This window comes from Ranitomeya variabilis, chromosome 1 (assembly GCF_051348905.1).
Source record: "Ranitomeya variabilis isolate aRanVar5 chromosome 1, aRanVar5.hap1, whole genome shotgun sequence".
Taxonomy (NCBI): domain Eukaryota; kingdom Metazoa; phylum Chordata; class Amphibia; order Anura; family Dendrobatidae; genus Ranitomeya; species Ranitomeya variabilis.
This window is the reverse complement of record NC_135232.1, coordinates 532,354,804-532,369,878: the sequence shown is the minus strand read 5'-3', so window position 1 is coordinate 532,369,878 and position 15,075 is coordinate 532,354,804. Positions and strand designations below refer to the sequence as shown.

Genomic DNA, 15,075 nt, shown 5'->3' with positions numbered 1-15,075 from the left:
GCCGACAAATTCTGGCGAGCGTGTAATTTCCCCAACTGTTTGGGAGCAGTGGATGGAAAGCACTTAGGATTACCAAGCCCGCCAGATCAGGATTGGAGTACTTTAACTACAAGAAATATTTTTCTGTAGTGCTCATGGCAATAGCAGAGGCGGACTATCACTTTATCGCCATAGACATTGGAGCTTTTGGCCGTGGCAATGACTCCCCGACTTTTAAGAACTCTGACATGGGCCAACGATTGTATGGAAAAAAAAAATAATTTACCCCTGCCACGACCTCTCCCCAATGCTCAAGGCCCACCGATGCCATTTGTTATGATTGGGGATGAGGCCTTTCAGATGTGTGAAAACCTACTAAAGCCATATTCCAGTCGGGACTTGAACCACACTAAAAGGATTTTTAACTACAGACTGACCAGGGCCCCGAAGAACTGTTGAGTGTACCTTTGGGATTCTTGTCGATGAGGTTGTCAAAGCCTGTGTGGTTCTCCACAATTACATAGTGGCTAAGGAACGACCCAACATTTAACTGGATGAACCAGTTGCAAACCCATTGCCAGATTACCAGCATCACCCTCTGCGGTCAACAGTTGAAGTTGCCCACATGAGGAACCAATTTTACTGCCTACTTTGTTTCTGACATCGGACGTGTGGCATGGCAAGATGATATTGTGTAAAATGTTCTGTTGGGTTTGGGTCTGTACCAGTCATGTTTAAAATGTTCCCAATGTTTGTTGTTAATAAACAACGTGTTTTGATACCTGTACCAAGTCTCCTATGTCTTTCATCTCAAAGCCACTTATGTCGTCAGTGGTATGGTAGTTGACGTCATTTCCTCCTGCGTCTCTTCTGCAGTATCTATTGGACGCAGACTGAGGAGAAGATGGAGGTATAATACAAAGCAGATCTATACTCACCAGGTCATGTGTCAGAAATAGTGAGTTCATGATGCACAAAACCCAGCATCATGAATTCACTATTTCTGACACCTGTCGAGGTGAGTAGAGATATGCCTTTTATGACCTCTATCGTCTCTGCAGTTTGTGTGAAATAGATTACGTAGACTGAAGAGAAAATAGAGGTAATACAAGGTATATCTATACTCACCATGCCATTTTTCAGAAATAGTGAGTTCAGGATGCTGGGTTTTGTGCATCCTGAATTAACCATTTCTGGCAGCTGGTCAGGTGAGTATAGCTATGCCTTGTATTACCTCCATTGTCTCTTCAGTCTGCGTCACATAGATTAAGCAGACTGAAGAGATTCTGGAGAAAATACAAGTCATATTAGTTTTTGACAACTCATAGCTCCATACCAAACACAAGAAGCAAAGATGCAGTGTTCTACTTATCTTGGAGCTATGAGGTGGCAAAACACAAAGTGTAAAGCGCAGTGTGTGTAGTCGGTGCACGGTGTGTGTTGCCGGCAGCGAAATACACAAAGAACCAAACAGTATTTGGGGCAAAAAAATATTAAATTAAATAATATATACTGTAAGTGATGACACTTGGGGGTGTTGAGCTGTGACGCCTGGCTGGCTAAAGACGACGCAGGGGTTGCAGGAGAAAGGGCGATTAAACTAGTGGGGTCAGGGAGTTCAGGGATGGTACTGGAGGCATGGGACGGGAGAGACACACTAGAAGGGTGAGACCAACCTGACATCACAGACACATTGGGAGGTGAGGGGGGAGGGAGTGCGATAGTCTGCGTTTTTTTTTGTTTGTTTTTTTAACATTGTCAGGATCTGCGCTGCTGTCTGGGGAGCCTTGGTGTGGTGTTTTCCTGTGGCCCGGTGATGGTGGCCAGCCTGTCATGGACCAGGTGCTGCTGCATACAGGTGGTGAAGGGTATGCCAGGGTCCGGGTGTTGCTGCGACCTTGCGATGGTGGCCAGCCTGTCATGGTCTGGGTGATGCTGCATGCTGGTCGTAAAGGGCATGCCAGGGTCCAGGTGCTGCTGCTGCAGCTGGGACCTGGTGATGGTGGCAGGCCTGTCAAGGTCCAGGTGCTGATGGTGGTGGTAAGGCCATGCCAGGGTCCGGGTGCTGCTGATGCATGCTGGTGGCAGTGGAGGATGTCCAAGCAAGAGCAGCACTTGGCATGATGGTGGCGGTGACCTGTCCAACAGCACTCGGCATGGTGGTGGAGCTGTAGTGGTGTCCGGCAGGGCTTGGAATGGTGGTGGCCGTGTAGAGGTATGCAGCAGAACTCAGCATTGAGGTCAAGCGTGCCAGTGTTGGCACAGGTGGAAATGCCACCACTGGTTGCTGAAAATACCGAGTCTGCTGCATAGCCTGCATGTAAGTAGCATTGCAGGCCTGCATGACATTCAGATGGAGATCAGGAGTAAAGTGTTCCGACACGCCCTGTTCAATTTGATTGAAAAAATTATGTGCTGGCCTCTGGAGGTCAGCTTTCACTTGGTCAAGGCTTCAGGTGACATCCTGGATAAGTGTCTTCATAAGGTTGAAGCCACTTATCCTGGATAAGTGTCTTCATAAGGTTGAAGCCACTATCCAGTCTGTCTCCCATCGCCTTGAATCCATCATGAAAGATCGAGATCAAGTGCAAAACCTCGGGCATGAGTGACCTGTCAGAGGCCCTCTGCCGCTGGCGGGAAGAACCCCCAAAAAAAAAAGAAGAGGCAGAGGACTGGGACAAGGGAACACCTGATGGACCAGCTTCCTGGTCTCCAGTCTGTGTTGCAGGCCCACTTGCTGCTGTGCTGGTGGATGGCTGGGACAGGTCCATGGCTGTATGATAAAGGACAGCTCCAGAACCAGGCTCAAGGGTGCTGCTCCAGGTGCTGTGAAAAGAAAAGAAAAACATTAGTATCAAACATTTACAATAGTAAAAGTGCCAACTCCTGTGGAATAGAAAAATACAGATTAGGCAATACAACACAATCCAATACACCACAAAAATACTTACGTTCTCTGGGCAAGGACCGGACTCAAAAATGCCAGCATGTGGTGATGTTTATATTTTCTGATCCTTGCTCCAGAACCACTGGGAACCCGGCTCTCTTGACGAAGGTCATTGTTGAAGCGATCCTTCATCGAACGCCAACGTGTTCTGACTTTGAGCACTGCTTAAAAAAAACAAAAAAAAAACTGGTTACACAATGCACTTTTGGCCGGGATCACACAACTGTGTGTGATGAGAGAAACTCTCAGGAGTTTCTCGCATCACACACAGTTGTGTGATCCCGGCCAAGGTCACTGCTGCATCACACCGCATTGCAATACTTACAAAATGCCTTGCGGACACAAGCCGGGACGTCGTCCGATCCATTCCATAGTCGCCGGATTGTCACGTTGTCAGAGTGCTGCAGAAACCGGGTGTCCCACAACGGGACTCGCTCATAGACCAGGGATATGAGGATGTCATTGTCAATGAGGTCTTCATCCCGTTCTGGAATCTAGAAAAGAAAGAAAGACGTTAATGTTGGAGAGATTAATAAAAGGAAAAGAAAGAAAACAACAGAGACCGAAAACAAGCAAGAATAATTACAGTCAAGAAAAAAAAAAAAGGAGTCAAGAAGAAAAAGGTAAAGAAATAAGCAAAGTGAAGAAATGAACAGGCAAGAATAATACAGTCAGGATACAATAAGCAGAGTGCAATCAGTCTGGTATACTTACACGCCGCCTTGCCACACGAGCTTGTCCATGCTGCTTCTGCTCGGTCTCTGCAGCAGTTGAAGATCTGGTCTGAAAAAAAAAAAAAAATGTCACATGTGTAGATGTGACAGAGAATACTTACCAATCTGAAGAGGTGAGTACTCACTTCACTTTCCTGTCCACCATGTTCAGGGCCAGGACGCTCCTCTGAAGAAGAAGACGACATTCTGATGAATGCTGCAAGAAAAAAAAGAGACAATAATTATTACTACATACAAAGAGAGAAAAAAGAAAAGACAGACATTGGCTTTTATACTCACATTGTCCAAAGTGGAGATTCTTCACAGTTCAGAGCTTCTTCTTTTCTTGTTCCTAGTCTGCAGAGTTGTGGACTGCAAATGCCCACTCCCTCGTTTTATCTGTCTGTGTGTGGGGGGTGGCTAATTAGTGTCTAGACAGGTTTACTCTGGAAAAACACATGCTTTCACAAACGCAAACAAACACATGTGCTTGCGAACGCATGTGTTCTCATAGACTGAAATGCATTGTTTCAACGCATTCCTTCTGCAAACAACCGCATCAATTTGACGCGTGGAAAATTGCAACATGTTGCGTTTACCGCGCCAAGCCGCAGACAACGAAACGACGCATGAGTCGTCAAATGCAGCAAAAAGCATCCAATCTCATGTACCTGCATCACCAATGTTAAAGATAGGAAAGCACGATGCATGCAGAAGTATGCGGCATAAACGCTGCAGACACAACCACAAATGTAAAACCAGCCTTACTTACATTCTCCCTGCCTGCTTTGCTTAAAAAGAGGACAGACACGATAAGGGGAGTTAATAGTCTTCATATGAGGAACACTATCATTGCACCACTAGGAGGAAAAATTCACTCAGGGCAGAAACAGAGCACGGTGCTGAAGAAGAAATATTCAGACTTAATAAAACCAGAGGTTACTAAGATATGCCTGTCTGCAGGTACAATCATCAACAGTGAGTGTAATCCTGTACATTACTTTCCTACTGTTTGTAAATAATAATTTGCCCCACTACCTTCAGTAAAAAGACTTCTGTTTTCACCCCTTTCTGACATCTGACGTACTATCCCGTCGAGGTGGGGTGGGCCCGTATGACCACCGATGGGATAGTACGTCATAGCGATCGGCCGCGCTCACGGGTGGAGCACGGCCGATCGCGGCCAGGTGTCAGCTGCCTATCGCAGCTGACATCCGGCACTATGTGCCAGGAGCTGTCACGGAGCGCCCCCGGCACATTAACCCCCGTCACACCGCGATCAAACATGATCGCAGTGTGCCGGCGGTACAGGGAAGCATCGCGCAGGGAGGGGGCTCCCTGCGGGCTTCCCTGAGACGATCGGTACAAGGGAATGTACTCACCTTGTACCGAGCGTCTCCTCCCTGCAGGCCCCGGATCCAAAATGGCCACGGGGCTGCATCCGGGTCCTGCAGGGAGTACTTCCGGGTCAGGAGCAGGCAGCAGCTGCAGCTCTGTAAGCCGATGAGTGAGATCGCCGATCTCACAGAGTGCTATGCAAACTGTAAGATCGGCGATCTGTGATGTCCCCCCTGGGACAAAGTAAAAAAAAAAAATTTCCAAGTGTTAAAAAAAAAAAAAAAAAATTCCTAAATAAAGAAAAAAAAATTATTCCCATAAATACATTTCTTTATCTAGAAAAAAAACAAAAAAAACAAAACAATAAAAGTACACATATCTAGTATCGCCGCGTCCGTAACGACCCAACCTATAAAACTGTCCCACTAGTTAACCCCTTCAGTGAACACCGTAAGGAAAAAGAAAAAAAAAACGAGCCAAAAAACAACGCTTTATTATCATACCGCCAAACAAAAAGTGGAATAACACACGATCAAAAAGACGGATATAAATAACCATGGTACCGCTGAAAACGTCATCTTGTCCCGCAAAAAACGAGCCCCCACACAGCATCATAAGCAAAAAAATAAAAAAGTTATAGTCCTCAGAATAAAGCGATGCCAAAATATTTTTTTTTTCTATAAAATAGCTTTTAGCGTATAAAAGCGCCAAAACATAAAAAATGATATAAATGAGATATCGCTGTAATAGTACTGACCAGATGAACAAAAACTGCTTTAGCAATTTTACCAAACGTGGAACAGTATAAACGCCTCCCCCAAAAGAAAATGTTACCAATAAAAACGTCAACTCGTCCCGCAAAAAACAAGACCTCACATGATTCTGTGGACCAAAATATGGAAAAATTATAGGTCTCAAAATGTGGAGATGCAAAAACTTTTTTGCTATAAAAAAGCGACTTTTAGTGTGTGACAGCTGCCAATCATAAAAATCCGATATAAAAAACGCTATAAAAGTAAAACAAACCCCCTTCATCACCCCCTTAGTTAGGGAAAAATAATAAAATTTAAAAAATGTATTTATTTCCACTTTCCCATTAGGGCTAGGGTTAGGGCTAGGGTTAGGGATGGGGCTAGGGTTAGGGCTAGGGTTAAGGTTAGGGTTGGGGCTAAAGTTAGGGTTAGGGTTGGGGTTGGGGATAAAGTTAGGGTTAGGGTTGGGGCTAAAGTTAGGGTTTGGATTACATTTACGGTTGGGATTAGGGTTGGGATTAGAATTAGGGGTGTGTCAGGGTTAGGGGTGTGGTTAGGGTTACCGTTGGGATAAGGGTTAGGGGTGTTGTTGGATTAGGATTTCAGGTAGAATTGGGGAGTTTCCACTGTTCAGGCACATCAGGGGCTCTCCAAGCGCAACATGGCGTCCGATCTCAATTCCAGCCAATTCTGCGTTGAAAAAGTAAAACAGTGCTCCTTCTCTTCCAAGCCCTCCCGTGTGCCCAAACAGGGGTTTACCCCAACATATGGGGTATCATCGTACTCGGGACAAATTGGACAACAACTTTTGGAATCCAAGTTCTCTTGTTATTTTTGGGAAAATAAAAATTTGGGGGGTTAAAAATAATTTTTGTAGGAAAATAAAAAGATTTTTTATTTTCACGGCTCTGCGTTGTAAACTGTAGTGAAACACTTGGGGGTTCAAAGTTCTCATAACACATCTAGATAAGTTCCTTGGGAGGTCTAGTTTCCAATATGGGGTCACTTGTGGGGGTTTGGGTACATCAGGGGCTTTGCAAATGCAACGTGACGCCTGCAGACCAATCCATCTAAGTCTGTATTCCAAATGGCGCTCCTTCCCTTCCGAGCTCTGCCATGCGCCCAAACAGTGGTTCCCCCCCACATATGGGGCATCAGAGTACTCAGGACAAATTGGATAACAACTTTTGGGGTCCAATTTATCCTGTTACCCTTGTGAAATTATTAAACTGGGGGCTAAAGAATCATTTTTGTGAAAAAAAAAAATAATTTTTATTTTCACGGCTCTGCGTTATAAACTGTAGTGAAACACTTGGGGGTTCAAAGCTCTCAAAACACATCTAGATAAGTTCCTTAGGGGGTCTACTTTCCAAAATGGTGTCATTTGTGGGGGGGTTTTAATGTTTAGGCACATCAGGGGCTCTCCAAACGCAACATGACGTCCCATCTTAATTCCAGTCAATCTTCCATTGAAAAGTAAAATGGCGCTCCTTCACTTCTGAGCTCTGCTATGCGCCCAAACAGTGGTTTACCCCCACATATGGGGTATCGTCGTACTCAGGACAAATTGCACAACAACTTTTGTGGTCTAATTTTTTCTCTTACCCTTGGAAAAATAAAAAATTGGGGGCGAAAAAATCATTTTTGTGAAAAAATATGATTTTTTATTTTTACGGCTCTGCATTATAAACTTCTGTGAAGCACTTGGTGGGTCAAAGTGCTCACGACACATTAGATAAGTTCCTTAGTGGGTCTACTTTCCAAAATGATATCACTTGTGGGGGGTTTCAATGTTTAGGCACATCAGGGGCTCTCCAAACGCAACATGGCGTCCCATCTCACTTCCAGTCAATTTTGCATTGAAAAGTCAAATGGCGCTCCTTTCCTTCCGAGCTCTGCCATGCGCCCAAACAGTGGTTTACCCCCACATATGGGGTATCAGAGTACTCAGGACAAATTGGATAACAACTTTTGGGGTCCAATTTATCCTGTTACCCTTGTGAAATTATTAAACTGGGGGCTAAAGAATCATTTTTGTGAAAAAAAAAAAATAATTTTTATTTTCACGGCTCTGCGTTATAAACTGTAGTGAAACACTTGGGGGTTCAAAGCTCTCAAAACACATCTAGATAAGTTCCTTAGGGGGTCTACTTTCCAAAATGGTGTCATTTGTGGGGGGTTTTAATGTTTAGGCACATCAGGGGCTCTCCAAACGCAACATGACGTCCCATCTTAATTCCAGTCAATCTTCCATTGAAAAGTAAAATGGCGCTCCTTCACTTCTGAGCTCTGCTATGCGCCCAAACAGTGGTTTACCCCCACATATGGGGTATCGTCGTACTCAGGACAAATTGCACAACAACTTTTGTGGTCTAATTTTTTCTCTTACCCTTGGAAAAATAAAAAATTGGGGGCGAAAAAATCATTTTTGTGAAAAAATATGATTTTTTATTTTTACGGCTCTGCATTATAAACTTCTGTGAAGCACTTGGTGGGTCAAAGTGCTCACGACACATTAGATAAGTTCCTTAGTGGGTCTACTTTCCAAAATGATATCACTTGTGGGGGGTTTCAATGTTTAGGCACATCAGGGGCTCTCCAAACGCAACATGGCGTCCCATCTCACTTCCAGTCAATTTTGCATTGAAAAGTCAAATGGTGCTCCTTTCCTTCCGAGCTCTGCCATGCGCCCAAACAGTGGTTTACCCCCACATATGGGGTATCAGCGTACTCAGGACAAATTGTACAACAACTTTGGTGGTCCATTTTCTCCTGTTACCCTTGGTAAAATAAAACAAATTGGAGCTGAAATAAATTGTGTGTGAAAAAAAGTTAAATGTTCATTTTTATTTAAACATTCCAAAAATTCCTGTGAAACACCTGAAGGGTTAATAAACTTCTTGAATGTGGTTTCGAGCACCTTGAGGGGTGCAGTTTTTAGAATGGTGTCACACTTGGGTATTTTCTATCATATAGACCCCTCAAAATGACTTCAAATGAGATGTGGTCCCTAAAAAAAAATGGTGTTGTAAAAATGAGAAATTGCTGGTCAACTTTTAACCCTTATAACTCCCTAACAAAAAAAAAAATTTGGTTCCAAAATTGTGCTGATGTAAAGTAAACATGTGGGAAATGTTACTTATTAAGTATTTTGCGTGACATATTTCTGTGATTTAAGGGCATAAAAATTCAAAGTTGGAAAATTGCGAAATTTTCAAAATTTTTGCCAAATTTCAGTATTTTTGTCAAATAAACGCAAGTTATATCGAATAAATTTTACCACTAACATGAAGTACAATATGTCACGAGAAAATGTCAGAATCGCCAAGATCCGTTGAAGCGTTCCAGAGTTATAACCTCATAAAGGGACAGTGGTCAGAATTGTAAAAATTGGCCTGGTCATTAACATGCAAACCACCCTTGGGGGTGAAGGGGTTAAATTCTTACGGCTGCTTCATGACTGGGGCTCAAATGCACCAACTACTACCTCCATCATCATCTTCTACCTAGAGGCAGTTACTGTGCAAACATTGTATGGTGGAGTTTCCTGTGTGTGTGCGTAACTTGAGAAGGAAAGACGCTTCTCCTGACAGAAAGCTTGGCCACGGTAAGATACATCATACCCTGTCAGGAGTACAACCTTCAGCCATACACCACATTAGAACGCCACATATACAGACTTTTTCTTAAAGGCCACAGAGGCTGCAACACCATTAAGCAAGAGGCACCATGTTTTGAGTTTACCAAAAGACACGTCGGAGACTCCCCAAATGTATGGACGAAAGTACTATGGTCAGAGGAGACCAAAATAGAATTATTTGGCGACCAAAATAAATGCTATGTCTGGCGCCAAATCAACACAGCTTAACACCCCAAGAACATTATGTTTTTCGGCAGCAAGGCCAGGGAAAATGGTCCGAGTAGAGGAAGATGGATGGTGCGAAATACAGGGATATTCTTGAAGACAACCTGTTTCAGTTTGTCAGTGATTTGTGACTGGGACGGACGTTCATCTTCCAAGAAGACGATGACCCAGAGCATACTGCTAAAGCAACACTCGAGTGGCTTATGGGAAAACATGTAAATGTTTAGGAGTGGCCTAGTCAAAGCCCAGACCGTAATCCAATTGAGAATCTGTGGTCAGACATCAAGATAGATTGTTTCTTCTGGTGAACAGCAAACTTGAAGAAGCTGGAGAAACTTTGCCTTGAGGAATGTGCAAAAATCCCAGTGGCAAGATGTGGAAAGCTCATACAGACTTATACAATGTGACTTACAACTGTAAATGGAGGCTCTAGAAAGTACTGACTATAGGGGGTGAATAGTTATGCACATTTAAGTTTACAATTATAGGCATGTTCTTTACATGAACTTATGTAAACCACACAAAATGTAGGTTGTCAGATAGCAAAACATGAAAAATGCTAAGTGTGTGTGTGCGTATGCTAAAGGGAAAAAAAATTACCAGTAATTGCGGCCCTTTCTGGCCTGATAACTGTGGTTATGGTTAAATAGAGTTTAAGGGGTTTCCCCCACAAACAAAGTACATTTTAGTTAATTGATCTTGGAATAAAAACATGGTTTACAATTTGATGTGTAAAAAAATGTTCCTGTTCTGAGATGATCTTATAAATGTGCCCCTGCTGTGTACTGTGTAATTGCTGTGTCTCACCGTGCAGGGACGTGGTCTGATCATACTACATCTCCTGGGCAGGGGAGGATGCCGCTTCTGGGAAATCAGTTGAGAAAAAAGGGACTAGGAGAAAGAAGCCCAACATATCTAGAGCATTCCTACTGGTATATGTAATATTTCATGGTAATGATCATGTGAATGGCAGTCTTGGTAATACATGGACAACTTGAACCTGTCAGAAAGGAATCAACTCTTCTAAAAAGACTCTCTTAACGGGACAGATGGAGAGAGGTTGTCTCCATTAAGTAAGGCTCAGATCTAGCCACTATATATAATACTTGATTTCTCTTGGGACTTGGTTCACGAAAACGAATATCGGAGTCAAATATGTTTTACAAGGTATACATTACTATAGGTTACAACCAATGTTAGTTAAACCCTTATAGCTTTCATCTTACAATTATAAGATTTTACACAGAGAGGTCATGGCATGAAAAAACTGGCATATCACAAGCATATTTGTTTTTGTACAGAATGGTATACATGTAGGAACAATCATTTAAAATTAGCTAAGAATCCACATTCAAAATTACAGTCTTCTCTCCTTCGTTACCTCGCGACCCAAACGCTGCTGCAGCTTGCTGAGTTCATATTCTTTCTTTAGCAGTGACAAAGATTTGTAAAGACGCTTTGGTATCTGTAAAATTGTTTAAAATAAAAAAAAAAAAAAAACATATGATTGTATGTAAATAAAATGTATTATTTTTTTTAAAGGGAATAAAATGTTTACACTGTTGGGTTGGACACCTACTGTTACTAATGTCACTTACATTAGTTTCTTCCAAGACGTCTTGGAGCTCCTGGGAATCGGCACCAGTCAGCGCTGCACCCATGTCACTCAAATAAATTGGATTATCTACCACTCTTTGTCCAGCCTGCATCATTTGCATGACAGACTCACTTAAAACAAAATACAAAAGACCCATTAGAAGTTTTAAAAAAATGAAAGTGGAAGAAAACATAAGCATCTTCTTACGTATTCCACTATTATCCCTGCTTTCTCAGGTGAACACACACACATACCGGTATAAAGGATTAAGTGCAATGATGTCCCGGATGGTCTTCACAATTTCAGCAGTGAGCGCCTTAAGTGGTTAGAAAAATCAAAAATGTATAATGTTTTTATTCATAAGCAGAAAATCCAAAATTACCTACAAACACACATACTCTTACTTTGACCTCCTCAGTGATCTGGAATTCTTCATGTGTTACATTATCTACTTCAACCATGAGGACTTCAGAGGTTATTTTTGGATCAAGCACAACTTGTTCACTCTTTTCCTTCTCATTAGCATGCCTGCTTGCAGAGTTTCTTCTTTTTTTCCCTTCAACTTTCTCCTCAGTTTTTAACTCATCAGGTTCAACATCAAGTTGCTTAATAATATGGATCCTGAAAGAAAGAAATGGTAACAAGGTAAAAAGTGAAATAAGCTCATAATATCTATCTATCTCACACTAGACATCTTAAAATCACTCAGATGGTACAGTAGACTAAGTATTAAAATCATTGCCAGAATAATGTTGGACAAAGCAATTGGCGTAACAATTTTCAGTTTTACATTTCCCCCCCCCCCCCTTCTTCAAGAGACATAACTGTTGCTTATTTATTTTTCCATTAATATAGCCATATAAGGAATTAACTTTATTCCTCCCAGCAGCGTTGAGATTTCAGTCATGTAGCTGGTGCCGTGTGAATTCAGTTAAATCCCTGTGTATAGGGAGCGGCGGCTGTAACCGCACTGTACTGCAATGTTGCGGCAGCCAAAAAAAACCAAACAAGTAATTCTGATGTTTTGATTATTTTTTTCTCTCATAACAGTTTACCGATCGGAATAATTTATTTTATTAGATCAGACGACTTATAAACAGCAATACTAAATGTGGATATATTTTTCTTAAATGGGACTAAGAACTTGTGTTTTTTTTCATATAAAGTTTTTATCACTTTTTACTGTATTGGTTAATCACCTTAGGGGACTTAAAGCTGCAATCATCTGATCACGGTCACTTATGAGCGCCAGCTTAACACTGGCTTTCACAGGTTTGTAATAAAAGGCTCGGGGGTTATCAGCAGACTCATGGCTGTCATGGCAACCCATAGGCACCCCGTGATTATGTCATGGGCACGGCATGCTCACATGGAATGACAAGCCACCCCTGCCGATGCATGTTAAATGCAGCTGTTAGAGATAGACAACAGCATATAACAGCAAGTAGAGCACCAATACACTCACAGCTGTTAGAGGCACACGATGGCTGATTAAATCAGCCATAATCTGCCGGGAAAGATGAGGGCTCGGCATATGATGTGCCAGTATGCCAAGGGGTTAAACAGGCGACAATCTAGAAAATAACACATACAAATCATTCACAAGACAATTCAGTCATCAGGTTGTCAGTAGCACATTCCCTGTTTCCACTGGATTTTTATCACAGGCATAAACAATCTCATCACCTGATGATCGGAACATTTATGCTTGTTTGTTGAGAGATAGGCAGAACATTTACAGCAGCCGATAATCAGGATTCTTAGAAACAATCTGTGGCCAATTATCAACCCATCAAAATGAGCAGAAATGTCAAGTCTTGGTACAGTAAAATATCGATAACCTGTCTTTTCATCACGTCATTAATGTCGGATGGATGAGTCCTGAAAGCCAACACTCCTACTGATCAGCTGTTGCAATGGTTTCATTGAGCAGCAGCACTGCACATCAGCCTAGTACTGAACTGCATTACATGCAGAGCTTCTTCAAGATGCTGCTGTCCAACTGATACACACTAGATGGAGCTGTGCAGTGCACCTCTGTTTAATGTCTACAAGCAGCCATCTTCAAAGCTAATCACAGCTGATTGATGGGGATGTCTGGTATCTGATCCAATATTGATAAACTTGTGGATAGGTCAGCTACAGTGACATGTAAAAGTTTGGACACCCCTGGTCAAAATAACTTATTGTGCTCAGTTAAGCAAGTTGTAAATTAAATCTTTAAAGGGAACCGGTCACCCCCAAAATCAAAGATGAGGTAAGCCCACTGGCATCAGGGACTTATCTACAGCTACAGAATGCTGTAGATAAGCCCCTGATGCCGGTGGGCTTACCTCATTTAGGGGGTGACAGGTTCCCTTTAAAACAGCTACAGTTAAAAATGGTACATGACCTTCATATTTTAGGTATCACACAAATATATGTATATATATATATATATATATATATATATATATATATATATATATATATATATATATATATATATATATATATATATATATACAGTTAGGTCCATATATATTTGGACAGAGAACATTTTTCTCATTTTGGTTATAGACATTACCACAATTTAATTTTAAACAAAACAATCCAGATGCAGTTGAAGTTCAGACTTTTAGCTTTCATTTGAGGGTATCCATATTAAAATTGGATGAAGAGTTTAGGAGTTTCAGCTCCTTAACCTGTGCCACCCTGTTTTTTAAAGGGACCAAAAGTAATTGGACAATTGACTCCAAGGCTATTTCATAGACAGGTGTGGGCAATCCCTTCATTATGTCATTCTCAACTAAGCAGATAAAATGCCTGGAGTTGATTTGAGGTGTGGTGCTTGCATTTGGAAGGTTTTCCTATGAAGTAAACATGCGGTCAAAAGTGCTCTCCATGAAGGTGAAACAAGCCATTCTTAAGCTGTGAAAACAGAGAAAAAACCCATCCGAGAAATTGCTACAATATTAGGAGTGGCAAAATGTACAGTTTGGTACATCCTGAGAAGGAAAGAAAGCACTGGTGATCTCATCAATGCAAAAAGACCTGGGCGCCCACGGAAGACAACAGTGGTGGGTGATCGCAGAATAATCTCCATGGTGAAGAGAAACCCCTTCACAACAGCCAACCAAGTGACCAACACTCTCCCGGAGGTCGGCGTATCAATATCCAAATCTATCATAAAGAGAAGACTGCATGAAAGTAAATACAGAGGGTTCACTGCACGGAGCAAGCCAATCATAAGTGTCAAGAATAAAAAGGCTAGACTGGACTTTGCTATAAAACATCTAAAAAAGCCAGCACAGTTCAGGAAGAACATTCTTTGGACAGATGAAACCAAGATCAACCTCTACCAGAATGATGGAAAGAGAAAAGTATGGCGAAGGCTTGGTACAGCTCATGATCCAAAGCATACCACATCATCTGTAAAACACGGCGGAGGCAGTGTGATGGCTTGGGCATGCATGGCTGCCAGTGGCACTGGGTCACTAGTGTTTATTGATGATGTGACACAGGACAGAAGCAGCCAAATGAATTCTGAGGTATTCAGAGCCATACTGTGTGCTCAGATCCAGCCAAATGCAGCAAAACTGATTGGTCGTCGTTTCATACTACAGATGGACAATGACCCAAAACATGAAGCCAAAGCAACCCAGGAGTCTATTAAAGCAAAGAAGTGGAATATTCTTGAATGGCCAAGTCAGTCACCTGATCTCAACCCAATTGAGCATGCATTTCACTTGTTAAAGACTAAACTTCAGACAGAAAGGCCCACAAACAAACAGCAACTGAAAACCACCGCAGTGAAGGCCTGGCAGAGCATCAAAAAGGAGGAAACACAGCGTCTGGTGATTTCCATGAGTTCAAGACTTCAGGCAGTCATTGCCAACAAAGGG

General features: G+C 42.2%; 2 protein-coding genes across 7 annotated transcripts in view; one reads left to right on the top strand and one right to left on the bottom strand.

The window, feature by feature from the left end:
* LOC143796732 (uncharacterized) overlaps positions 1-15,075 on the top strand; it is a 612,535-nt gene that overhangs the window by 259,050 nt on the left and 338,410 nt on the right. The window lies entirely within an intron of this gene.
* Positions 1-15,075, bottom strand: part of LONP1 (lon peptidase 1, mitochondrial) — a 701,187-nt gene that overhangs the window by 476,656 nt on the left and 209,456 nt on the right. For all 6 annotated transcript variants that reach the window (XM_077254500.1, XM_077254519.1, XM_077254480.1 and 3 more), the window contains exons 4-7: positions 11,596-11,812; positions 11,446-11,507; positions 11,193-11,322; positions 10,976-11,059 (exon numbers count right to left, since the gene is read on the bottom strand). In XM_077254500.1, the coding sequence (XP_077110615.1) occupies positions 10,976-11,059; positions 11,193-11,322; positions 11,446-11,507; positions 11,596-11,812 (493 nt within the window). The remainder of the gene's footprint in view (positions 1-10,975; positions 11,060-11,192; positions 11,323-11,445; positions 11,508-11,595; positions 11,813-15,075) is intronic.